At 39.9% G+C, this 27,591-nt stretch overlaps 2 protein-coding genes across 6 annotated transcripts; one reads left to right on the top strand and one right to left on the bottom strand.

Moving 5' to 3' along the window:
- Positions 1-1,147: 1,147 nt before the first annotated feature.
- Positions 1,148-6,223, bottom strand: LOC121705142. Of its 4 annotated transcripts, none has more exons than XR_006030717.1 (10): positions 5,921-6,223; positions 5,713-5,817; positions 5,548-5,594; positions 4,878-5,385; positions 4,742-4,795; positions 3,638-3,753; positions 3,273-3,402; positions 2,719-2,811; positions 1,773-1,960; positions 1,148-1,658 (listed from the first exon to the last, which is right to left on the bottom strand). XR_006030717.1 is itself a non-coding variant. In XM_042085955.1 (10 exons), exons 2-10 carry the CDS (start codon positions 5,814-5,816, stop codon positions 1,530-1,532), a joined length of 1,350 nt encoding a protein of 449 aa, XP_041941889.1. In that variant the 5' UTR covers position 5,817; positions 5,921-6,223; the 3' UTR covers positions 1,148-1,529. The 4 variants fall into 4 exon arrangements, 3 of the variants coding, with proteins under 3 accessions (XP_041941889.1, XP_041941890.1, XP_041941891.1); XM_042085955.1 differs by having other exon boundaries at positions 2,719-2,814; positions 3,623-3,716; XM_042085956.1 differs by having other exon boundaries at positions 3,623-3,716.
- cfap70 (cilia and flagella associated protein 70) lies at positions 6,220-26,285 on the top strand. Of its 2 annotated transcripts, none has more exons than XM_042085906.1 (26): positions 6,220-6,403; positions 6,601-6,781; positions 6,877-6,975; positions 11,938-12,020; positions 12,204-12,383; positions 12,681-12,863; positions 13,217-13,311; positions 15,179-15,278; positions 15,452-15,583; positions 15,812-15,961; positions 16,165-16,239; positions 16,345-16,436; positions 16,585-16,645; positions 17,193-17,387; positions 17,566-17,697; positions 18,127-18,252; positions 18,432-18,565; positions 19,306-19,421; positions 22,412-22,600; positions 23,165-23,352; positions 23,623-23,775; positions 24,300-24,461; positions 24,574-24,663; positions 24,999-25,100; positions 25,611-25,658; positions 26,106-26,285. In XM_042085906.1, the coding sequence occupies exons 1-26, from the start codon at positions 6,332-6,334 to the stop codon at positions 26,184-26,186; spliced, it is 3,219 nt and encodes a 1,072-aa protein (XP_041941840.1). In that variant the 5' UTR covers positions 6,220-6,331; the 3' UTR covers positions 26,187-26,285. The 2 variants fall into 2 exon arrangements, with proteins under 2 accessions (XP_041941840.1, XP_041941839.1); XM_042085905.1 differs by having other exon boundaries at positions 16,150-16,239.
- Positions 26,286-27,591: the final 1,306 nt, after the last annotated feature.

Raw genomic sequence — 27,591 nt, 5'->3', positions numbered from 1 at the left:
TGGGCACATCTTAATTGCAGATTCGTGCTAAATTCTACATCTGTCAGAAGCATTCCCTGGCTTGAGCCATATGGGTGAAGGGCTGTTTACAGCTTCCCTACATCAATATATCAATACCACCTACTCTTGTTTTCTAGTGCAGGTCAGTCTTTGGAGGTGTTTTCCCCACCAATTATCAGTTCAAATGTTGATATCTGTATCCTCAATTTTTTGAATGGAGGGTTGAATCAAACTGTTCCAATAGGGCAAAAAACAGCTGTTACAAATCCCTGTTCCTATCTTGCTCATTGACTGTAGTATTTTCATCTTGATCTCCACCCCAAACTCGGGTGTTTTTTAGCCATTTTCTCAGTCAGCAGAGACTTTATTCTCGGTGACTCAGAGCAGAAATGTCTGCGCATATGTGAGCCCAGGAGAGGGGGCAGTCTGGAGGATAGCACTCCAACACCCACGCCGCTCTGTGTGAACCAAACGCCACCTGTCCTCCATTCTGCAGCCTGTATGCACCCAAATCCACCACTACATTCCCCGCTCCCTCCTCTGAGCTTCTTTGACTTGTATGTAACACACATGAACGGCCTGCTATTACCTAAAGACAGAACATATTCCCCAGACTACAATAACTCCATGAGAATGCACCTCTATACACCTTTAGTTGTGAATATATGCAGTCATTAACTGTACCTCAGGGACTATTGTGGGTTTTGGCACTCTAAATTCACTGTGATAAGGGATTGTCTTTTAGTTTGAGTAATGAGTGTGGGGACCATTGTTATGGCATGTACTCCATCTGGCTCCCTTGTGTTGAGCCAACTTAGACGACCAGTGGACCCCTACAGTGAGAGAACTCTGACTAAGCACAGTTCTTGAGTCATGGATCGCATCACATTTGTGAAAAGAGCATTCTTTTTGTGTATTTACACATTCACAGTAGCCTGTGGTGCTACCTCCTACCACCATTCGAAGACATCAGCTCAGTAGGAATGAATGTGCTAATGGCGGCATTAGTAATTGCATTGATCTAATTAATCTAACCATTATTCCTACAGCCTTGAGTGTGTTTTGCTGCTTGAAATGATATGGAAGGTCACTACAAATTAACCCTGTGTGATGCCTAACATAAATAATTTTCACAACACCATGACAATAAAGACTTTTGAAAGTATTTATTTATTCAAAATGCAAGTCTATCCAACCATATTGAAATTGAATAGTAACATCAGAGTAGGTCAGTTTTAGATGGCTCCCTCTGCTGGTGAAATAAAATTGCAACACACTAAGCAGGCACAAATTCCCACATATTACCACCACATGATTGGCTTTAATGAAAATCCTGATATGCTAGTGTTTTTCTGACTAAACACTCAAAACAGCTCAACACGAACATACAGCTCACATACACAAACAGCACTCATTTCCAGAAACTATATATTATACATATGAAAATACACCTTCCAAACTTTCACAACAGACACAAATGGCAGAACACTCACACATCAACTCTTCTGGACTGCTGAAGTAACTTCAACTCAATCTGGCTCAGTGTCCATTACAAGAGTAGGGAAATATAGTCCTCCCTCCCCCAGGAGAGAATACTGTCCTCTAAGGTCAACAGCAGAGAAGGAAGGCAAACCACAGTGGAGACGATCTCTGAGAATCTGTTAGAAGTCAAACATCATCAGACAACCTTATATCTTTCAATTCCAACTTCAATGTTAATCCAGTGTGGCAGCTAATGAAACAGAACACAATGTTATTTAAAACCTTGTCACCTGCTGGAGCTTTGTCTCCTGCTGTAGTAGCTGCACCCTCAGTCTCAGGTGAGCTACCTCCTGTAGCTCAGCCTGATGGTCGTAGCAGACAGTAGGGGGCAGGCAGGGTCTCTGTGGGTCTCCCCATGCTCCCCTCCTTCTAACTGGACACAACACTTCAGGCTCCTGTCTGTGATACTTATCCAGTACTGAAACACATATAAGCAACTAGTTACTATTAAAGTAACAAAATGTTACAATTCCCCTTTTCGTCCATTTTCAACGTACTGGAAACCCATTTAGTGCTACGGGTGTTCGCAATTCTTCTAAAACCGATGAAAAAGTTCATGGTCCTACCCATGACAACAACATGACGATACCAGGTGCTTGTTGTGCGCACTGGAAATGTCAGAGACTCCATTCTTCATATTGTAAATAAATGTAGCATCAAAAGGAGTTCATTTCAGTTTTAATTAAACAACTCAAGAACATTTTATATTTAGGAGGCTTCCCATTATTGATGAGACAGAGGGCACACACAGACACACAAACAGAATATACAGAACATACTTATTACTTTGTCATAAATCTCTGAATCTTTGAGAAAGATCCAGAGGAAATGCACTTCCTGACATACTTATACTCATATTTTGCACTTTATATTCTGTCTTTAAGTACTGCTCAAACTGTAATTGTTAATGATTTGAAATGCAAAAGAAATGTTAAATACGTAGCGTAGTGTGCACAACTTTTGTGTACACAGTATATGTAACTGCATTTACATTCCAGAAAACTTTTGTGATTCTAATAAAGACCCGCTTCATCGGGTATTTCATTGGCTCCCTGTAGGCCTAATTAGAATGTTAAATCGAATGAACTCTCAAAATTGGATTTCAATACACAGACCTTTAAAAAACTCCTGAAAGATGACCCTTGATAATTTAAAGTTAATAACCGAGTTGATTACCTGAGATCATTTGCCCAGTGTGGGCCAGCACACCCATCATCATTTCCTCAAGTCCATTGAGCATTGCTTCAGACTTATGTTGTCTCCCAGTGTCTACTTCAACATAATGAAATTTCACAAATACAAGAAAACAACTAAGGCATACTGCATGAAAGATCTCTGGAGTAAACTTCAATAGACATGCCTGTCGTGGCTATCACTCTGGGTTTACGTCTCCCATCTAGTGGCTCTACTTTCATATCTCACACACTTAAATTAGTATGTACTATTAGTAACATCAGTACGCAGGATAGAGGTTCGTCAGAAACCTTCAAATGTAATTAATAATGAGCAAAATTAGAAAATGGCATATTATAACGGACAATCCAAAACATGATGAGAAAAATACTCATTTAATCCAATTGCATTAATTAAGAAGCAGTATAAAGGGGTGTTCGCTATCTGGCTAACTTCGACAAACCTGCTCTTTACTCCTACACATTTGTACTGTAACTACTTCTCTCCTTCAACTACCTGATTCTCTGTCAGTTTCATCATATGACTGCCTGGCATACCTTCAGTTGAAGACTGGTTAATGCTGCGCTCGGCATGGTGACAAAAATGGAGTGCCCTGCCTAGCTCAGTGAGGCAACCCATCCTAGAACTGGCGTCAGCAGGGGCATCAGAAAGCATCTCCATAGGGAACTACACCATGCCAGGTCAGGAAAAACAAGAATGCCAAAACATTTTGTGGAGCTATTCAAACATGTTTCCAAAATATGGCATTGCACATTTGCAGATCATTTTGTTGCACAAACTACACAGACGTAGAATTTTAGTGTGTTATTTTTACAAAGCATGTCCACTAGTTACAGTACACTGTAAAACATGAAATGTATGTTCATTCAAATACGTTTTCGAGTACCTCATCAAAGGATACAGTATTTTGAAGCTTCTCCATAAAGTGTGTCTTCTCAGGAACAACTTGTGTACCTCTGGCCAACACCTTGTCCCATAACCTTTTAAAAGACAGGAGCTTTCATCTATACTGCCTGGCTAAAAAAAAAAAAGTCACCACCTAGGCCAACATTTCGCTATAATTTTGGCACATATTTTTGCATTCACCATGGCATTGTTTCAACAACTTTATGCAACACATGTTTGTGTCCAGAGTTGCATTACTTTTTTGCCAACATTTTGTATTAATGATAGGAAATGGCGCAAAGGCTTCTTTAACACATCCCAAAGACTTAGCCGGCTTCAGACCGTCGAGCCAGGCCAGGTGAGGTTTAAGTCTGGACTCAGTGGTGGCCAATTCATTTGTGAAAATGATTCTTCATTCTCCCTGAAATACTCTTTCACCGTTTGAGGCAGCAGATGTGGTTCAGGGCAGACTTCTTTATTGCACAGAAGTAGGCTTAGTATTATGATTGACTATTTGTCTAATCAGAGTCACATCTGCTGTAAATAAGGTAAGCCTACCTGCTCGTGATTATGGGCTAATTGTTTATCCCCAGTTAACATGCATCCAATTAAGATCCGTAACACCGGCTTGTATGTGAACACTCACACCAAGGTGGCAATTTTTCACCTCCTTTTTAGACAGATACATTGGCATAAAGACGTCTCTTCTCCCCGAGAATTTTGCGCATTCTCTATCTAAAAACAGCTACTGTCAGTCTTTGGGGAGTGCTGGAGAAGACTTTATTCAGTGGTTAGGCTTTCCTGACATCCACAGATGATCTCAACGAAAGATAAATGCAACTCTGGATGGAAATAAATGATATGATGCATAAGGTTGTGAAAACAATGCCAAGGCAAATGGGAGCTGCATGTAATCAAAACTAAAGGTGGTCCCAACAAAATAATGAGTGGGTCATTTTTTGGCAGGGCAGCGTAGTTAATTTGTAAATTCAACCAAGTTATGTCCCTTAAGGCGGCAACACAACCATGAAGATCTACAGTAAACCAAAAAAAATGTAATTTGAAATAATTTGTGAGATATTATAAGTTATTTTGAGAAGACGTCAAGTATGTTCCCCACCTGCTTTGTTTGCTCCTCATTGCTGTCCAAGATTGCAGGAGAGGAGATGGAATCCTTAAAATATATTTAGCATTTGATTATAGCATTTGACAATTGCAAAAAGAGAAAGATGCACATATCCTGAATGACTGCTTACCACATCTCTTCTAAAATTGCCTTAACGTTAGCATCAGGAGGTCCGAGTGTCTTGGTCCTACATAGATCATCACCAGAAGAAAGGGTTTTCCGTTGAGTCTTCAGTTTGCCATTAGTAACCAAGTCCTGAGTGCAAATTTTATCAACTGAAACTTTAGTTTGTTTTGAGTTTAGAGGTGGAGCCTCTCCTGATTTAAGGGTCTCTGTTTGGCCAGGCCCTCTCAATAGGCCACCCTGGGTCGTTTGCCCATGAGCTCCGGGAATCCTTTGTGTTGCTTTGGTATGAGATGATGTCTTTGCCACTTGGGGAGGTCTTTTGTCAAAGCTGACTTTGGTGATATTCTCGCTTTGTTTTCTGTGGGAATTTACCAGGGAAGGAGTCCTCCCTTTTCCCTTCGCAGTACTGGCTCTTGGGTCTGCATGTGTGGCCAGCGTTCTCCGTGCCTTTTCAAGCAGCTTTTCCAGCTGCTCCAGCTCTTCTGTCACCTCAGGAGAAATATCTATAGAATCTTAAGACATACAGATACACCTCAATTTGACACTCGTAATTATCAGTCTACTCCGTCACGTTGTGCTTAGAAAAATAATATACTGCTTACAAAGAGTATAGAAGTACTTATATACTCTTTGCTGCTAATAATATCAAAATACACATGCATGATGTAACGTACCATCTTTGGCAACTGTATCCTCTCTCGAGTATGCATGACGAATTTTCCTGCAAGATAAAACAACGACAGCTCTGTCTGTGTCAGAGGTACAAATGCAACAGTGAAGTCGTAGAAGTTTGTCAACAGCGTAAAAATTAAATCGTCATTCATAATAAGGAGACTTACATATGTGTCAGTAAATCTCTACATAAGAAAATGTTGTCGTTGGAGCGACCCTCTTCAACTTCACACTGTTTCAGTGCATTGTCGACAGCGCACAGGATTGACATTCTGGTGGATACAAATGCAAAGGCAACGAAAGACAAAATCAAACACAGCTGAAGAAATCAGACGATACAAAATAATTACACAAAAGGCAAATCGCGCAGTCTACCTTTGTAACGTCAAGCAAGTGATTTCTCCACACAAACTTCCTGGAGTTTAAACGGTAGTTAGGCTACGACGTCCCTAACGTATCACATACTGCGAATGTATTTTCTGCCATTAAATACATAAACCTGCATCTATTAATTCATTTCATTTCTCATGACTTTCGCATCTTTACGGCGGTGCAAATAATGTGATCTTAGCTTCCCAGTTAGATAGCTCGATACACAAGTAGGCTAGCTAAACAAGTATCTTGAGAAGGAAGAAAAGACCTACCGCGAGGATATCTCGCGATATGTTGAACGGTTACTATAGAAACATGTAGACGCCGAAAAATTAATGAAAGTGCCAGTACTCCCTTGGTTTCACGGGGTCAAACTATTTAGTTAATATTGCATGTTTGGTGCAGTTACTCAAAATGGAAATAGGACAAGTAGTTGGAGAAAAGGCAGTATCTGTACAAATAACAGTCTTACGTGGCCATAATTTGGTGAGTGACGTGACGTCTAGCTCTGTTCTTCTGTTTAACGTAGGCTAAAATAACATGCTAACGTTAGATATTGTAACAAACATCTTCGGGTCTTATTATTTGACATTTTTATTTCTTGTTTTATCATTAAAACATAGCCCGATGTCTTTGGTGTTTCTGTTATTGAGTAATTGCATGGTCGATGTGATGTCTTCCAGAAAGGAAGGACCGAGTCTTTCCTCAGTTTTGTTAGAGCTGAGTTGAATGGTGTAGTCCTTGGAGATTCTCCAAAGGTTGATGCAGTTGTTGACGAAGCAGTGGATTACAACTTTACATGCAGCTTCGAATGTTCAGATGCTGCACATAATTTGGATGATCTTGCACATAAACCTGTCATCTGTAAGTAGTCTTTATGGTGCTCATTTGATCCATTCTCCATCTGTTAAATTGACATACAAAGCTTCTCATTAGCCTGCTTACCTCATGCTCATCAGTGACTGTGACTGAGATCTTGCCCAAAGAGAAGAAGCAGAAGGAAGAGAAGACGATTGTTCTTGGGCAGGCGGTGGTGGATTTGCTCCCTCTTCTCCATGGTTAGATTTCAAATTAAACTCTAAACTGTCACTATGAATCCATTTTTACATGATGTGAAAGGACAAGCCATTGCAGTCCAATATGTAAACATTAACATGCTCAACGCACATTTTGGACATAACGACATGTAGATGGTGTAAAGTTAGTATATAAAGTGTAACAGGTGTCATCTACATAAATGACAATGAATTGACCGTTCGCAAAACCCCGCCCATCGAACGCAGATGAGCCAATGGCAGTCCAGTAGCTCCGTGCAGGCAGACATAGCCCGTCAACTTCACCTTGTGGCTCCATAGAAATGTATTGGGAGCCTTGATATTTGTCCGGTTTTATGGGATTTTATAGTGATATGAGTTCAAAAGGACAATCAAATGACATATGTGGGATTAACACAACACCGATACACAGAAAAATGCCTTTTAATCTTGGTTAAGTTTTCTGTAATTATGTTAAATTAGATTAAATTCTCTCTTCCCAGATCTCCACTATTTTAAAGCAAAGGGTTAACATTACTCCTTAGCCAACCATAACGAAAACAGTGCTCCACCACATCTGTGGATTAAGCCACACAGTCAACTCTATGTAAGTAAGATAAATAAGGATGTTAATTGTTTTCAGCATTGCCAGCATTATATAAAATGATTGTCACATGGAGGAGACTTAAGCAATATAGCACGAGTGAGAGTGGGGTTGGTCATGGATATTCCCACGGGTGTTGTTCGGCCGTAGCCACGAGGCCCGAGGCCGAGTGGCGCAGGCAACAACACCCGTGGCAATATCCATGACCAATCCCACGATCACGAGTGCTATATTGCTTTTATACAACAATTCTACCACAAACTAAATAATCTGAAAACACCCCAATATTGTTTAAAAATGTTAATTTAGACATCGTTCTTACGCATCAAAAAACAGTTCCCTTTTCAATAGACAGCGTCTTGGTTGCTAGGTAACCAACATTCCAGATCCCTCTTTACGGGTATTTGTGGTTTACGTGTCTTCAAAGATCCTTGATTACTAGCTCCGCTTGAACCCTCTCTGGTGTCTTCTTGAAAGAAATGTTGAAAGTCGGGCTGAAATCACATTCATATCTAGCTTTGCTGCATGCATGTTACAAGGACACTGGCAGAGGTGGAAAGTAACGAAATACATTTACTCACGTTACTGTATTGAGTAGTTTTTCTGTGTATTTTGTATTTTTTAAGTAGTTTATAAAATCGGTATTTTAAATTTTACTTGATTACATTTTGAGTGAAGTATTGTACTTCGCTACATAAAAAATCCCATCCGTTACTTGAGTAAAAAAAAAAAAAAGTTAAGACTAACGAAAACAGAAAGGGAGAGAAAAGAAATTGTGCCCTAAACCACTAGCCTAGTGATAATGATCAGCATGTAGCCTACAACAGGACATGAATCAAGCTGGCGCCATGCAGTCTTTCTGAAAGGGATGGAGCTGGATCACGAGATACATCAGATTACATGTGTAGCCTAACCTATGAAAGTGTATTTTCCGCTATTTCAATGGGTTGTCTCAGTTCACTAATGATAGCTGAGATATTCAAGTAAACACCATGGGATTTCGTGTTTTGACGTTTGTGCTCACCTTTCTTTGGAAAGAAGTTTATTAGCATTTGTTTCCCCTCATTTTGATGTCTCTCTTTTTAGTAACCTGACTTGGCTTTCTTGGAGGAAACATTGCACCAGCAGCACAACAATTAGCTGTCCACAACTAGCGATGCTCAACTAAATAAACAAAAGATAGACTACCTTATGAATCGTGCAGGCGGACTAAACCATTTAGCTCTTTAGCAAGGGAGAGTGACCTTAGACAGTTTTCACTATGTTTTGTATACAAAATCCAGTCAGTCAAACTTTAAATTTCGTCTGACATTCATTTTGACATTTAATTTGGAAGTTAAAATATTCAGGTAAAATAAATATATGGTGGACATATATATATATTTTTTTTTTCAGTAATTAGCTTAAATTTCCATTGAGTCTATTCGAAATTTTCACCACACATTATATTAACACACATTTAAAAAATCCAAACATAAGAGTTATGTGTATTAAAGTGGAATGACACAGGAAAAAAGTATTGAACGTGCCTACTGAAATTTCTTCAATACTTTGTGGAAAAGCCAAAGTATCAGGTGTGATTTTGGCCCATTGTTCTAAACAGATTCCAGGGGTCCCTCTTGTGAATCCTGATCTTTAGTTACTTCCAGAACTGTTTAATTGAATTTAATTTAATTGGCTGCCTTCAAGTCTTTCTGGAGCTTACTCCGAGTGGTCCTTGGCTTTTGGAATTGACTATCCTTCTGACTCCCTGGTCAGAAATATTGCGAGGAGATCCTGCATGGCAGTGATGTTTCTTCCACTTGCAGATAATGGCTCCCATGCTGCTTACTGAAGATTCTGAAGTTTTGAAATGCATCTGTAACCAGTTTCATTGATATGTTTTGCAACAATAAGGTTGCAAAGGTCTTGGGAGAGCTTTTTGCTTTTATCCATCATGAAATGTTTCTTGTGTGACACCTTGGTAATGAAAAACCTTTTTATAGCCCATCAATATACTAACCAAGCTTATATTAATTTGCACAGATAGAAAGGATAACTACTCTAACTACTTACAGATTCCAGCTCGTTCCTTCCCTTTCCTTGCCTTAGTGCTTTTTCTTAGCTTGTTCAATACTTTTTCCCTGTGTTATTCCACTTCATTACACATAACTCTACTTATGGAGTTGTTTGGATTTTTTATGTGTGGATTACCTGAGTTATTACTAATGCCTGGTGAAAATGTTGTACCCCCCGTATTCCACTTTTCATGGGCCCTCTCCTCCATTGGGGCCCTATACTTCCCACTCTCTCCCCCAGTTCGACGCCCTTTAATCTGCTGAACCTTCTGCTTGTTTCCAAATATAAAAAAACAACTCAACATTGGCCTGCCTGCCTCAGCTGCCTGTGAGGGGCTTTTCAGTTGGATTACTGTTCACTGCAAAGCGACGCAAGGATGAGTGCAACTAACTTTGAAAATCAACTACTGCTCAAACTTAAAGGAGAACTCCGGTGATTTTTCACATAGATCTCCATTTCTCAACGTCACCGAGTACTGTCGGTATGAACAAAACAATCGGTTTTACCTAGCTCGAGTTGCTGCAGCTACAGCGCTACACACTGGGAGCATGAACATGGCTGCCTTAGCTGCTGGCTGCAGCAACTCGAGCTAGGACCAAAGTCCTTTTCAGGCAAGTACCTCCACTCGGCGGCCATATTGCAACACTTTTTGGGCACTTATCGTGCATCTATTTCGGCAGAAATGCGTGTGCGTAAGGCTTCACGACACCAATCTTGCTCCAGCAGCGAGATCACAACAGATGATTGGCACGATGTCTTCACAGCACACCACATGATTGGCTCAATGTATTTTACAACACACCACATGATTGGCTCAATGTATTCACATGTCAACGTTTTGCCACGGAAGGGTTGTGATATTTGTAGACAACTGACTAACCCCATGCAATACTATGGAGGACTTTTTGAGTGCTGTATCTCCTCATTAGAAAGTCTCTGGTAAAACTGGTTGTTCTGGTACCCCCCCCCCCCCCCCCCCCCCACACACAAAAAAAAGTAACTAAGTAACTTTTACTTAAAGTACATTTTAAATTAACTACTTTTTACTTTTACTTAAGTACATTTTCAGATCGGTATTTTAACTTGTACTTGAGTAATGTTTCATCAAGGTATTGGTACTTTTACTTGAGTACAATATTTTCGTACTTTTTCCACCTCTGGACACTGGGCCATGTCATGTAAGGGACATGGTACTGCAAAAAAACGGAAACATAGCCTACACTGCAGAACCACTCAACTTTATTAATTTATGGTGAATAAATGTTACACTACTGTGCACAGCCCCATATGTTTTTCTGACACGATGCTAGCACGTTAGCAGCGGTTAGCTAACTATGCTTACGTTAGTTATCTACAAGTCTCCTCCAAGTGACAATCATATTATTGGCCCTACACAATGCTGGCAATGCTGAGAACAGTTAGCATCCTCGTTTATCTTACTTACATTGAGTTAACTGTGTGGCTTAATCCACAGATGTGGTGAAGCACTGTTTCGTTATGGTTTGCTAAGGAGTAACCAATTGCTTAAAATAGTGGAGAGCTGGGATGAGAACATTGTGTCAAATCTTCGCATTGTATCGCGGAGTGATTTATTATTAGCTGTGCAAAGTCTGAGTTGAAATGTCCAGGGATATTCCAACTCATGGAACGTCTCTCGGCCAATCAGAAACAAATAAATAGTTCCATAGAACCCAATTGTTGTATAATTGTAGATAACTAACGTTAGCACAGTTAGCTAACCGCTGCTAATAACGTGCTAGCTTCGTCACGTCAGAGAAGCATGGGCTGTGCACAGTAGTATAACATTTATTCACCATATAATAATAAAGTTGAAGTGGCTCTGCAATTTAGGCTATGTTTCCGTTTTTGGCAGCACCATGTTCCTTACATGACATGGCCCAGTGTCCTAACATGCATGCAAGTCTATCTAGCACAGCTAGCAATATTAATATCAGTAAATCACACTCACTCGCCTCCCGTTTAAGTTTGTCACCCAACAAAGCTAGATGTGAGTTTTTATACATGTGTCTCCATGTCATATTTAGGTCCGTGGCTCTCTAAAAGAGCCTCTTGTGCTGTAACTTTGACAGAGTCTTAACAGCTACTGTACACTAAAGTACCATTGAATTTCTGCGTAGTAACAATAACTAGGGGGCGTGGCTTTTGCGAACGGTCAATTCATCCAGTAACCTACTTTTCTGGAATAAAAGCGGCTTTGTGGGATGAAAATACAGCCAAATCTGGTGGGGTATTAAATAAATTAAAGTCATTGAATATTTACTGTGTATTGTGAATGAGATAGGTCATCATGTTACTTTGTGCAGGTCAAAGCCGCTTCACAGCCTCCACAGTCCTCTATCCAGCACCTGGCTCACCTGGAGAGACAGCTGCACTGGATGGTAGCAAGGTGAATGTTTACCCACAGAACGAGCATGCAAATCATAATTGTATGTTGCATTTATGTTGTCAGTACAAAGTGTTATTTTGTTTGATGTTTCCATAGACATAACAACTACATAAAATGTCACTGTGATTCAAAGTAATATAGTGTTCCCATGTTTTGTTGTTGCTTGTTTGTTTGTTTGTTTAGCCTGTGCTTGATGTCTCAGTCAGTGTCCCAAAGCCTCTGTTGTCAGCAACCCAGCTCTCAGAGTCCAACCTTTTGAAAGTTACTGTTGAAACAGCCTACTCTGTGCCTGATGTATGGAATCAAGCAGCTGCACCTGCATCAGGCTATGCTGCAGCACTACAGGTGCCCCTCACAGCTGAGGTATTTATCTATTTTGATCTCATTTTCTACTTTTTAGTAGCATGAGATCTTGCTTCGTAGACTTACACCAACACAGTGGTCTAGTACAATATACAGTATGATGTCTTCTTTATCTGTATATTGTATTTGGATAAACGGAAATCTTTTACTGAAAATCTTGTACTTATATTACTTACTTAAGAGCATATTTGAAAGAAAAAAAAGTGAGGAATGTAAGCTTGTGTTATTTATTAGTATGGCCATGATGTCAAGTGAAATATTGACCCATAGGGACAATTTACCCTTGTTCTCTAACAGAAGGAGCAAATATTGATGTTCTCCAATGGAATGCTGAAAATGGGAGGGGAACGAGAACCTGTTCCCCGACCCAAAAAATGGCCACAGGATGCCATGTTGGCCTCAGGAGCCCAGCATATACCAGGCACCAACATTGAAGAACAGAGTGTCGACATGGAGGATGGCGATATGACCACTGCAGAGGTTAACTTTACCAAAATGTCAGCTCATATCATAAATGAAAAATTCTGTAAAAAATAGAATGGTAAATAGTATGTAAGAGTAGTCCTCCTTTTTTCCTCTAAATTGAATTGTGGATATCATGTGGATATTATGGCTATTATGTGTGCAGCTGAATCTGCCATAGAGCATTTATGACATGTTTATGTCTAATGAAATTCTTTCCCTTTTTATTCATGCAATTGTCCTATTATACTGTAGGCCCTCCCAGTTGCAGCTCTAAATAAGAAAAATCCCCACCGTAAACAGAACACTTGAGAAAATGGTTTCAATAGTGTAAGATTGCCTACTACTTATTCTCCATATGTGACTTGTAGGATAAGGAATTTCGTGTTGAGGCTGAGATAAACAGGAAGAGGGTGAGCTGGGACACAGAGCGACGCTGCTTCCTAGATGCTGGAGGTGCTGCCTGGTGAGACTCTTGGATCTTCAGAACATTAACAGTTGCTAACAATTTTTGCAGATTTCCTCAGAATAATCATCATCATCATCAGCCGTTGTTTACTCAGGGAGAAATAGACTGAGCATTAAGCCCTATTACAACAACGCCCTGAGTTTACAAACATAATATAAGAAAAAAATCTAAAACATAAGAATATACAGGTGCTGGTCATATAATTAGAATATCATCAAAATTTATGTCAGTAATTCCATTCAAAAAGTGAAACTTGTATATTATATTTATTCATTACACACAGACTGATATATTTCAAATATTTATTTATTTTAATTTTGATGATTATAACTGACAACTGATGAAAATCCCAAATTCAGTATCTCTGAAAATTACAATATTACTTAAGACCAATACAAAAAAAGATTTTTTTAGAAATGTTGGCCAACTGAAAAAGTATGACCATGAAAAGTATTCATGTACAGCACTCAATACTTAGTTGGGGCTCCTTTTGCCTGAATTACTGCAGCAATGCGGCGTGGCATGGAGTTGATCAGTCTGTGGCACTGCTCAGGTGTTATGGGAGTCCAGATTGCTCTGATAGTGGCCTTCAGCTCTTCTACATTGTTGGGTCTGGCGTATCGCATCTTCCTCTTCACAATACCCCATAGATTTTCTATGGGGTTAAGGTCAGGCGAGTTTGCTGGCCAATTAAGAACAGGGATACCATGGTCCTTAAACCAGGTACTGGTAGCTTTGGCACTATGTGCAGGTGCCAAGGAAAATTAAATCTGCATCTCCATAAAGTTGGTCAGCAGCAGGAAGCATGAAGTGCTCTAAAACTTCCTGGTAGACGGCTGCGTTGACCCTGGACCTCAGAAAACACAGGCACCCCAAACCATCACTGACTGTGGAAACTTTACACTGGACTTCAAGCAACGTGGATTCTGTGCCTCTCCTCTCTTCCTCCAGACTCTGGGACCTTGATTTCCAAAGGAAATGCAAAATTTACTTTCATCAGAGAACATAACTTTGGACTATTCAGCAGCAGTCCAGTCCTTTTTGTCTTTAGCCCAGGCGAGACGCTTCTGACGATGTCTCTTGTTCAAGAGTGGCTTGACACAATGAATGCGACAGCTGAAACCCATGTCTTGCATACGTCTGCGCGTGGTGGTTCTTGAAGCACTGACTCCAGCTGCAGTGACTCTTTGTGAATCTCCCCCACAATTTTGAATGGGTTTTGTTTCACAATTCTCTCCAGGGTGCGGTTATCCCTATTGCTTGTACACTTTTTCTACCACATCTTTTCCTTCACCTCTCTATTAATGTGTTTGGACACAGAGCTCGGTGAACAGCCAGTCTCTTTAGCAATGACCTTTTGAGTCTTGCCCTCCTTGTGCAAGGTGTCAATGGTCGTCTTTTGGACAACTGTCAAGTCAGCAATCTTCTCCATGATTGTGTAGCCTACAGAACTAGACTGCCATTTAAAGGCCTTTGCAGGTGTTTTGAGTTAATTAGCTGATTAGAGTGTGGCACCAGGTGTCTTCAATATTGAACCTTTTCACAATATTCTAATTTTATAGAATACTGAATTTGGGGGTTTCATTAGTTTCACAAGTTTCACTTTTTGAATGGAATTACTGAAATAAATAAACTTTTTCATGATATTCTAATTTTATGACCAGCACCTGTAATACGACGGTGTGAAACATGTTTATAGAAAACTGACAAACTGTTAATGTTGTCATGATGGCCACATTTATATATGTGTGTGTACAATTAATTGTTTCCCCCTTTTATTTAGACAGTGTTAATTAGAAAATGGTGTGTGCTAAGTTGAATAGGGTTGTCTGGAACACTTCCACACATGTTCTTGTCTCCACAGTCTGACTCGGCGGATTGTGGAGAGCCGGTTGTGGCCAATAGAGATTATGAAAGTAGCGCAGACGGGAGCTGCCAAGGGAGCGAAGGCTGGTAAAGAGAAGGTGTGAGGACTTTAAATACAAATTTAAATCAGATGTCCCTGTGCCTTTGTACCGTACTAGAAATACTGGTGTCTCGACAATGTTGCACTGATACTGCTCCATCCGTACATACTTGATCAGTGAACAATGATGTAATCACTGTGTGTAACAGTGTCTTTGTTTGTCCAATGTAGGGGGAGGATGAGACCCTATCCTTCCATGGAGTGGCATATGTGGACTTGGCTCCACTGCTGTATCCAGGGGCTACGTGTGTCAGAGGGGCCTATAAACTCTACCCTTTCTATGAGTCAGAGCTCATGCTGAAAGTCAGAATTACTTTTTTTCTACTCTACTTTGTGTGACTACCCATTAAGTTGAGAAAGAAATTGTATTGCTGTTCAGTTTCAGATACGAGTTAAGAGTAATTGTCCAGACATGTACTGCAGATCAGCTGTCCAAAACTTTAAATATTTTTTTAAAATGGAAGTTGGAATTAATCTGTCTGCTGTTTAGAATAACGATGCTGCTATATCACTATTTTTATTTGTGTTTAGACGAAGCGAAACTATAGCGTGTTACGGGAGAGTATGCGGCCGCCGGTGACGCAAGGCAAAGCGCGGGTGTCCTCTGTGGGCTCCTGTAAAGCTGCACCAAGCAAAATTTTTGAGAAGGGAGGAAAAGATACCAAAGAGTCTCCCAGAAAGGTACATTCACAAATCACCGTCCAGTCAGAAACTGAATAAATGTACCTCCACTATTTCTGCCCATCCTTCTGTCTAGCCATACTTCCAACACAATCTTATTTCAATGAATTCCATCAAAAATATTTTGTTTAAATTATTCTATGCATGAGACTCAAGCATATGCCACTCAAGAAGCTAAAATACATCAGATTTCTGTTTCCCAGGCAGGGCCACAGGGCAAGGTTGCCCCAGACGAGAACGTAATTGAGGTGGAGCCACAGATCAACACAGAGGGACAAGTTAGTTTTACCATTTGAAATTAATAGTCCAGATATCACACATAACTGTAGCGACACACAGTTGCACAAATTGCCACCAACAGGCTTATGTGCTCTCTATTGTAGATGTATGCAGATTCTAAGTCCTACATTGTAATTGAGATTGCATTAGACAAACCACTTGTTCCCAAAAGACCACCAGAGGAGCTTGCAAAAAGGTACTGTACTAAATAAAAATATATCTTTGTATGATATATAGAAATCAATAATGATAAATAAATAAATAAATACATAAATAAGATATTTGACCTGCTTACTATTAGTAATGGATGAAGGTTAATGTAACTGTAAATGTTTTTTCCATAGAGTGATGGAGCTTATTCCTCCAAGACCTCTATTACCTCGCAGACCAGCTGGAGCAGAACGAGTAAAATACATCTCACACCATAATTACTAAGACAAAGTTATAGTATCTGTCAATGCCTCATATCATGGTGAGCCTATTAATGCATGACAGAAAGCACAAGAATAACCTAGATAGCACACCAAGTGGCAACCACTGAGTTTATTCATCACCCCTTAAGCCGGTACGGGAATGTTGGACATTGAACGTTCTTAAGAATATCTGGGTTCATTGAATTCATGGAATTCAACATGGAATTTTAGAAAAACATGGAAATTTAGAACCTTACATTGTTGCAGAATCAGAATCTTCTGTTAGAATGTTCAAAACTCCCCTGCTGAAAGGTTAACGTATAACTTCACCAGATCCAGCCTTATAGATAGAGAGTTGCAACATTGGCGCAACTCTCTCTCTCTAGGGCTCTGAACCACACATTCTCTCATCACCTTACACAAACACATATTTATTTACCCATGGTGGCTTTGTGATTTACTACATTTCATTGGCTCTGTACTTGTTCTCTGCACAATGACAGTAAAGTTGAATCTAATCTAATTCTCATGACTGACAGGCCGTGCAGGAGTTTCAGGCTCAAGTAGTAAGTGTGGCAGCACAGGTCCTAGACCAGTACCAGCAGCTGTTTGGAGCAGCGTTTGAACCCAGTGCCTGGCTTACAGACCCCAACACACAGGAACAGCGTAAAACACATTTGCTCGGGGAGCTCAACTACTCCGGGAAGTACTTTGCTTTCAAAGAACAACTAAAGGTAAGTCGAAGGAATTAGAGTTTTCCAAAATATTTGTGTTAAGAGTATGCAAAAATCCCACCACCACATTTTCATCAGATATATCTGCTTGTTGTGGCAAAATGGTTTGTCATGGTGCCTGCAAACATGTCTATGATGTGAGGTGTATTTTGATTTTGTGTCTGTGTGTGTTGGTCAGTACTCTGTAGTTCGTATAGTGCGTGAGAAAATGTTGCGAACTGAAGCCTTCACAGATGTGGAACAACTGCAGGCATTTCTAAGTCAGCTATATGTGTTTCTGGTGGATGAAATGCACAAGGCATTGAATAAGGTAAGACATTCCATTTCCAGACATACATCCAACAGACAGATAACAGTCTTGGAACTATCCAAACTCTCTATTTATTGACCAAACAAGATGTTCAGCAGCGAAACTTTGCCTTTTTCTTGATGGAATGTTAATGGTAGCATGACAGAATTGTGGATATTATGTGTGCAGCTGAATTTGCCATAGAGCATTTATGACATGTTTATGTCAAATGAAATTCTTTCCCTTCTTATTCATGCAATTGTCCTATTATACTGTATATGCCTTTCCAGTTGTAGCAGCTATTAAGCACTGAACCATATTTCACGTTCTAAATCTTCCCTAGCTCCTAGAAAATCATAATCAAATAGTAACTAATCACCTGAGCCATAGAAATAAATACCGTATGTGCGTTGTTTGTGTACTTGAGTCATTTTTTTCTCTCTGGTCCAGACACTGTCCGTAGATGACCTAGAGAATCAGCCACAGCCACAGCTGGAGTGTTCTCAGCTGAAGCACTTTGCCAGAGAGGCTCAGCTGAACCAGGACTACCAGCTCGCCACAAAGTACTACCAGGAGGTACGGAACAATACTTTGGGAGCAAACCACTTGTCAGAGGCTAGGTTTAAGTTAACATACAGGATGTTGGACTGTATTCATACATCATTATGCTTTATATATTGTACTTTGTGTTATGTGACTGACTGAGGAATGAGAGTTATTTGAGGTATGATGATGAGTTTGACGTGTCTATACAGCAGCTGGCACGAGATCGTAATGACCCATCCCACTGGTTTGATTATGGCTGTTTCTACATGTTGAGGGGGGACTACCAAAAAGCAGAGCAATGCTTCCATCAGGCGGTCTCTATGAATCAGGCACATCTATCCAGGTGAGCCACCTGACATAACTCATGATAAAAGCCTGATTAACTAACTATTAGTTCTACTCATTAGTAAAAGCCTGGTTAACTGAGCATTCGTTGTGCTCATATCTAACCTCTTTACACCAGTAAATCATATAAAGCCTCTTTACTTAAAAGCTCACTAATTGTTCGGTAGGTAACAGGTTGTGTGGTTTGACAGGACAAACCAGTCATTTTCTGATTAAGAACTGATTTTCTGAATTTATCAACTATACTGCTCAAAAAAATTAAGGGAACACTTACAGTTTTCCACAATTGTTAAAACACATTTTTTGAAACCTTCCACCCTTTTCTCCATTCTCAAACTACATTCACAGAATGTCTGGCAGTCAAAAGTTTTACTTGTGTTCAGAGCCAAACAGTGTCAGAGTACCGATCCAGTGTATGATTGAAGTGTTCTCTTAATTTTTTCGAGCAGTATAGTTTATGAAACCCTTACAACTCATTAAGTCAAAACAATTAATATTGACAATAGACATCTAATGGAACATAGGTATTTTTACCCACCCATCCCACACCCCTCTGACAACCTCATGGACTGGCTCAAAAACATTTTTCTTTTACTTTTTCTGTGTGTTTTTTGTATTTCTTCCATGGCCATATGTTTCTGTCTCTCTCTCTCTCCCTCTCTATCACTGTGTCCAGTGTACTGATGTGTGGTATTCACTGTGTCCAGTTTACTAATGTGTGGTATTCACTGTGTCCAGTTTACTAATGTGTGGTATTCTGGCTGAGATGGATGGGCGGTACGAGGATGCAGAGACGTTTTTTGAAGGAGCAACCTGTGTCAATCCCAGCAGTGTGGTTGCCTGGACACTGTTTGGTGAGTTACAATGATCAAATTTAGTTCAGTCAGTGCATATATTCCAGTGGTAGCTGTTTGTACAGTTTCTTTCGTTTAAACCGATGGTTCGGAGTAATTTCACCCTAGGGTCCTTTGCACCATGACCAAACACCCTCCCAGAACCTGTTTTCCCTTGGTCGAACCCTGGTCGAGTAGTGCTGTCAGAAACTAATGACTTTCTGCAGGCGCTTATGGAACCAACAGAGTATCTCGTAAATTACCCCACTAATAATGCCCTGAATGGTACGAAACTTCTACAGCAGTACAACTATGTTCTTTACTCATAAAACGAGGCATTGGAAAGTTTGTAAGTAGTTTATTTAAATAACAGTTGCCTGATAACTTCTACTCTGCTGCTATCTACCGCTGCGTCGACGTTACTTCAGTGATTTGGGAAAAGCCCGTAAAAGTCCTGGCAGGAAGCGATTACATCAAAGTTTTTTGGTATATCCAGTTTTTAATATTTTTTTCCGAACTGTTTACAACTTAGTGTTAACTAATAATTGTTACAAACTAGTACTACGAACAAAATATTAGTGCATTCCTGGATCTATATCCTTATGCATGCATGCATCCTGCCAGGACTTTTACAGGCTTTTCCCAAATCACGGAAGTAACGTTGACGCAGCGGTAGATGGCAGCAGAGAGTAGAATCCATCAGGCAAGTGTTATTTAAATAAACTCCTGCTGTACTTACAAACTTTTCAATGCCTCGTTTTATAGAGAACATAGTTGTACTACTGTAAAAGTTTCGTACAATTCAGGGCATTATTAGTGGGGTAATTTACGAGATACTCTATAGGGTCATTCCACGTCAATTCAACCAGGGCCCACGCACTTAGGTCTCAAAAAATTCTGAAAAAATTACCAGGTGTACCTATGTTACCCAGGAGACACACTGTAAAATTACTCTTATGTAAGATCAATACTTTCCAAGATACAGCCAGTTTTACAGGGGGAGGGGGTGTCGATTTTGTTCGGGCTCTTTTTTTTGTCAAAGTTCACAAGCCCACAGCGCAAGAACTAAACCATGTAGGAGGCTCAAATTTTGCATGCTGGTACATAAATAGGAATAGTATGTAGCAAAATCGTCACGTTTGGTCTGGATAATCCTGCATGGTCATAGCTGTCCCTCAAAGTTGATACAAATTTTATTGGAGTTTTTGGCTGGGCTCTGTTTAAGCCTTCAGAAGACATATTTGTACTCAACATAGGCTCTTGATTTATTTTCCTTACTGAGATAAGTAGAAACACTCTCACAAAAAACAATGAACAGAAAATAAATTCCTTCAGGGTCTGAACAGCAGACCTTAGAAGTCTAAAAAATAATTTTGGTTCTCATTTTCAGAGCTCCTAAACACCTTGTGGGAATATACAAAGATTTTTTAAATATTTTTTTCTTTATTCTCCATGATCTTTTCTTTTTAAAAACACCAATTTGACTTGTCTTATGCAAATCTTTCTTTTTCACTTTCCACCCTGAACATGGGCAAAATGCACCATTGACATGTCAATGGTGCATTTTGCCCATGTTCAGGGTGGAAAGTGAAAAAGAAAGATTTGCATAAGACAAGTCAAATTGGTGTTTTTAAAAAGAAAAGATCATGGAGAATAAAGAAAAAAATATTTAAAAAATCTTTGTATATTCCCACAAGGTGTTTAGGAGCTCTGAAAATGAGAACCAAAATTATTTTTTAGACTTCTAAGGTCTGCTGTTCAGACCCTGAAGGAATTTATTTTCTGTTCATTGTTTTTTGTGAGAGTGTTTCTACTTATCTCAGTAAGGAAAATAAATCAAGAGCCTATGTTGAGTACAAATATGTCTTCTGAAGGCTTAAACAGAGCCCAGCCAAAAACTCCAATAAAATTTGTATCAACTTTGAGGGACAGCTATGACCATGCAGGATTATCCAGACCAAACGTGACGATTTTGCTACATACTATTCCTATTTATGTACCAGCATGCAAAATTTGAGCCTCCTACATGGTTTAGTTCTTGCGCTGTGGGCTTGTGAACTTTGACAAAAAAAAGAGCCCGAACAAAATCGACACCCCCTCCCCCTGTAAAACTGGCTGTATCTTGGAAAGTATTGATCTTACATAAGAGTAATTTTACAGTGTGTCTCCTGGGTAACATAGGTACACCTGGTAATTTTTTCAGAATTTTTTGAGACCTAAGTGCGTGGGCCCTGGTTGAACTGACGTGGAATGACCCTATAGGTTCCATAAGCGCCTGCAGAAAGTCATTCGTTTCTGACAGCGCTACTCGACCAGGGTTCGACCAAGGGAAAACAGGTTCTGGGAGGGTGTTTGGCTCGGGGTCCTGATGCAAAGGACCCTAGGGTGAAATTACTCCGAACCATCGCTTTAAGTGTCAGTTTCATGTTCTGTTTCTGTATAAGCTGATCGTAGAAACTGTAATTGTTTATGTATGGTCTTTTACAAACAGACACGTGTACCTGCAGTTTTCTGTTGTATACTGTAGCTAAATGCTGGACTGATTCATAAATGTTTTTGTTCTTATAAATGCTTGATCATGTTATAATGGTCTTGAATTTCAGTTACAGTGAAAATTATCTTGTGCTTGCAGTTCACTGAAATTGTTAGAAAATATTCATATGATTATGATTTGGATGACACCCACCCAAAGATTTTTACTTGGTATAAAGAGTTACAAAGGGTTACACAAATTTTGCTGTGTATGTTTCAAACTAGCTGGAGCTTTCTAGTTTACTATCTTAGAATGTACTAGGTATTATGGGCAGTGGGCACACATCTTTCACCTATTCTGATAAAGATTGGTGGCCCAACCTGCCTTTTCTGCTTTTCAATGCTTTTGAGATTTATTTTCTTTTTTTTCCCCCACAAGGTATTATCACTGCATTATTACTATGTATACCAACTATATTTTACCTTTGTTTTTAATTCACTTCTACCATGTCTGTACCCCGGCTTTTCCCTCTGGACAGGTGTGTTCTATCAAGCACAGGACAACAGTATCCAGGCAGAGATGGCTTTCTTAGAGGCCTGTAAGCAGCAGCGGGCAGGTTTGGCGCTGAACCCAGTGGACGATGGGGACACACAGACAGAGTTAGACACACAGGCAGAGAACATGATGCCAGAGGAAGAAGCAGAAGAAGACTCGGCTGATGACAGCGGTAAGTCCAAGATCACACCTGTACTATCATCACTATGTGCACTGCTACTGACTATGTTTCTTAAAAGTGCTGTGTGGAGTTCTGTAAGCTTCAGGTAGTCTTGTACATAGCTGTATGGTACTCCTCCATTGACTTGCATTGTATTTGATACAGCACCACATGTGTTGCAAAATGATTTTAGAGAGCTGGGCTTACACTAGCTGGTTTGCATGCTATCTGGACAACACAGAGCATAGGTGTTTTTGACATAATGTCAAAATGGTGGCTTCTTCAGTATATACTTATATACTAATATTTCTAGATCATTCAGAAACTTTAAATAATAATACAAAAAAACACATAGAACCTGTAACAGTGATTACTTCTGTAATGTATAATCATAACAATAAACAATACTAAAGAGATATTCTTTCATTCTTTCTTTCCTTCCTTCTGCCATTGAATGTCACGTATGTAGGTGGAGAAGAATAACTTGAAGCAATAGTAGTATACAGCTTTCCAAAATTCTCTCTCTCTCTCTCTCTCTCTCTCTCTGTGTTCATATACTGCGTTTTCTTGTTGCAGTTGAGGGAGAGGATGTAGAAAGTTCCATCAAGCGCTGTCAGAGTGGTGCTGGTGTTAAAGAGGTGGAGGGTTCTACTTTGGCAGTGGAACCTAAACCTACCAGGACAGCTTCCCTTACCAGCCCGAGCAAACCATGTACTATCTACATGGAGACTGTGGAGTTCCTACTGCAGAGCAATGCATTACAGGTAACTGCATACAATAATTTGGAGTCTAATTTAAAGGTGTTATTATTATGATGTATAATACAAGTACATGCTGCTCTGGACTGCCAGCTACTGGCTTACATTCTATGTTTTACTTACATAAACGTTGCAGACGCTGAACACTGAACACTGAGAATCTAGTGGAAATGTGGATTGTATCAAGTGTTGTTATAAGTTAGTGCCCCTCAAATGAGTCCTCTTCATGTAGTGTGTTCATAGTTGAGCTGTGTTCATCTCCCTTCTCCTTATTAGATGGCCCAAAGGGCCCTGGCTCAGGAGCTGCTGTGTCCTGAGGGCGGGTTGAGTAGCTCCTACCACCTGGCGTTGGCTCAGCTCCACACCCTCCGAGGGGAGTATGGCAGTGCTGAGACCAGCCTCAGTGCAGCGCTCAGAGATAGCTACGAGGTGATCCTGGCACAGGGCTCATAGTTTTACCAATTATGATTTGTTCAGCTAATATTTCCTCTTACCAGGGCCTAGCAATGGGCTGTGGTGATATGACTGTATAATTATAATTGCATATTATTTATTGATTGTAATGGCCCGTACTAGCTTACTTAAATGTGTAAGATGAGATAAAATATCCAAGGCAGTCACTCCTCTGCGTGTAATGGGATTTCAGAGTTAAAAGCCACCATACCGTAATGACAAAGCCAACCCTGACCTTGATCTGTTCAGAGGCTCATAACTGCATGGATACTAATTACTTGATAATCAGTAGACTTCCTTAGCATTATCCTGTGTGAAAAATAAACAAAGATTCCTGAGTACTACTTAATAACAATTAAAGGTGCCACAGAATAGGAAAAACAGTATTTACATTTGCATAGTTGGGCCAGAACATGGAATTAACAGACTATGAATCTCAAATCATGTTGTCAAAAAAAGAAACAAATTACCGATAAAATGGTTCCTTACTTTATATGTAGAATCCAGATGTGTGGGCACTTTGGGGCCACTTGCATTTCCTGCGAGGTGAGAGCAGAGATGCCCAGAAGTGTTACGAGAGAACCCTGGACTTTGTGGCGGATGCCTCTGACACCCACCCCATCTATTTGCGCCTGGGCTCTATATACCTGAAGGAAGGGCAGGTCAGAAGTAATACATTCCCATGTGCAGATTACACAGTGCTGAATGCTAGAAAGGACGGTTGAATTCTGTTGGAGATTTACCTTGCTATCCATTTTCCTGAAACTTCCATAGTTTGAGAAGGCCAAAGCCACATACCTTCGTGCTTGCAAGAGCTCACCATCCTGCTTGACCTGGCTTGGCCTGGGCATCGCCTGCTACCGGGTAAACATGATACACTTTCATAATTTACCACAACACCCAGAAGAGGATTCTTTTTCTTTTGCAGCTAGCCAGCTAACACCTAAACATCGTCATAATGTGTGGCGTCAATGCAATTCATGTGCTTTCCAGACACATTGCTATAACCATATCACACTAGTAGAACCTGCAGGAGTGTATATTTAAATACTTTTTTTCTGAATCTTTTGATTTGTCACTGCAAAGAACACAATGAGATGGGCTAATCACTGTGATGTTTATCATAGCTATTGATTAATATAAATGTAGAATATTGTCTTTGTGGCTTTTCTTGTCTGTGTGTGATATTTATGTGCTAGCTGGGGGAGATGACAGAAGCTGAGGATGCACTGACAGAGGCCAACACCCTAAACAATTCTAATGCAGAGGTGTGGGGATACCTGGCACTTGTCTGTTTGCAGGTGTGTATGTTTTTGTGCTTGTGATGACATGTGTGCTTAAGTTTTGAAAGATATTTAAAGAATATTGTGACATTAAAGTTCTTACTTACTTCTTACTCTATTCCATTTAAAATGTTAAAATTGCTCTAAGGTATCTATGAAATGATTGGTCTTTTTGTGAGAGGGATAAAGATAGCAGGAAAGGCATAGGACTGGGGACCAGGAACTCAAAGCCCCTAAGGTCTTTTTACTTTCTGGGAAGTGTCATGTGTGCACCAGAACGTTTTGCACGTTCACCAGATACTTTATTGTGCGCACCAGAAAATCAAAGCCCCTAAAACAACATCGGCAAAATATGTTTTTGTCAGTTTCTGATGTGCACACAAAACTTGCACAAGAAATGTTGAAGGAAAAAAAATGTGTCCATGTCCCTTTAGGGTTTAGGTAGTATAGTAGTGTGTATGTTTACAATATTGACATCCATTTGGTGCCATATTTTCACCTCTCTTTCACGATGTGTGGAATCTACAGATGGGGAGAAAGTTGGAAGCAGAGCAGTCTTATAAGTACACACTGAAGGTTGGTTATCTAAGTGGATATGCTGCTGAACTGTTTATTTTATATTGGTTGCATGTCTAGCTCTTTGAAAACCCTCACTTCCAAGGATACCTCCTCTTCTTCTAACTTCTAACAGCATAACACACCTAACACACACTTCCGTCTTCTCTCCTTTACCTCTTTGTTCTTCTACCCCTTTCTCCTCCTATCACACTAGCACTTGTTCTTGAATTTCCCCTGGGGATCAATAAAGTATCTTCCTATCTATCTATCTATCTATCTAACTTATAATATCTGCACTCTTATCCTCTAGTAATAGTATGGACTAATGCAGTAGTAATTACTTAAAGTCTCTCCACTGTAGCTTGAATGTTATTCCTCATTCTGTAAGTCACTTTAATTAAAAATGTCTGCTAAATGAATAATGTAAATGCATACACACTTAATTAATTAATTTCTTTTTATCAGCTGGATTTACAAAACGAGCCACTTCTGCAGGAGATCAATGAGATGCAAAAACATGTTGGATTTGGCAACCCTTGTTTTTGAATACAATGTGGAATTGAATGCATTGATTTACTGCATTCTGATTATTTGTTGTGATATGATAACTTGTACACCTATTTCTATTAAAAAAGTATGATCCTGTTCCTTTTCTTATGCATGGACCATACTGCATGCACAGTGATTTGAGGTAAAAAGCAGGTTTTGACAATATCTAAACTCATCAAAGAAAGCTAAACTAGATGTACCGCAGAGCGGTACAAAATATGACCGCCGCCCAGTCCAGCAATTTTTTTCCACAAAAATAAATCACGCTGAAAGGCCTATATGATTCTAACTGTCTCACTAAATTGCATTATCCACACTCAATTCTCACTGGTATCTGCTAGACAACAAGTACCAAAACATGATTAGTTCATAGATTTCACATGTAAAATTCATTTTATACAACCCCACCCCCATCTTGCCTGTTCATAATTCTGAGAAATTCTTGAATTGTGTGCATGTGTGCGTGTACACGTTTATGTGTGCGTGCTTGTGTGTTTGCCTGAGTATGTGTGTTTGTGCATGTGCATGCATGCGTACATATGTCTACTGTGTGAGTATGTGTCATACGTATGATTACTGTGAATGTATGTGTGTGCGTGTGTATCTGTTTATGCACATGTGTGCACATGGAATGGGTTAACATGACCCCTGGAGGCAAACATACGGAAAAAATTGGTCATCCTAGGCCCTACGGTTCTCAAGATATTCACAGAAAACTGTGTCTGCCCTACCCTCCTTTCGGGGGGTCCAGTACAGCGGGGGGGCTACAGATCAAAACGAAAACCGATGGTTCCATGCTATCCATGTGGGGTTACATGCCCACCAAGTTTCGTGTACCCCGGTCTTTCAGTGTCCCGGGAATCCTTGTTGGTGTACGGTCACTAAATGTACACATAAATTATTTTATTGTAAGGCCCCCCATGAACGAAAGTTCACAAACCTTGGCATGCATTTGGAGGGTGTCATAATGATCCTACACTTTCAATTTCGTGCAGTTTTGACCATGTCAGCCAGAGATATTGTGGTGAAAACACCTAATTTTTTGCTTTTTCATTTTTAACTAGGTGGCGCTATACATGAAATGAGTGGCAATGGGATGGGTTGACATGCCCCCTTAAGACCAACATACAAAAAAAAGGGTGGACCTCCTAGGTCCTACGGTTCTTGAGATATTCACAGAAAACTGTCTCCGGCCACCTACAGGCCAGTTGGTGTATAGTAACATAAATTAATTTATTGTGTGGCCCCCCATGAACGGAATTCGACGAAATTTGGCATGCATTCAGAGGGTGTCATAATGATCCTACACTTCCAATTTCGTGCAGTTTTGACTATGTTAGGTCACAGATACCTGCGATTACAACACCTCATTTTTACTTTTTTGTGTTTAACTAGGTGGCGC

Source organism: Alosa sapidissima, chromosome 3 (genome assembly GCF_018492685.1).
Source record: "Alosa sapidissima isolate fAloSap1 chromosome 3, fAloSap1.pri, whole genome shotgun sequence".
NCBI lineage: Eukaryota > Metazoa > Chordata > Actinopteri > Clupeiformes > Clupeidae > Alosa > Alosa sapidissima.
Note: the sequence above shows the minus strand (reverse complement) of the source record. Positions and strands in the feature narration are given on the sequence as shown.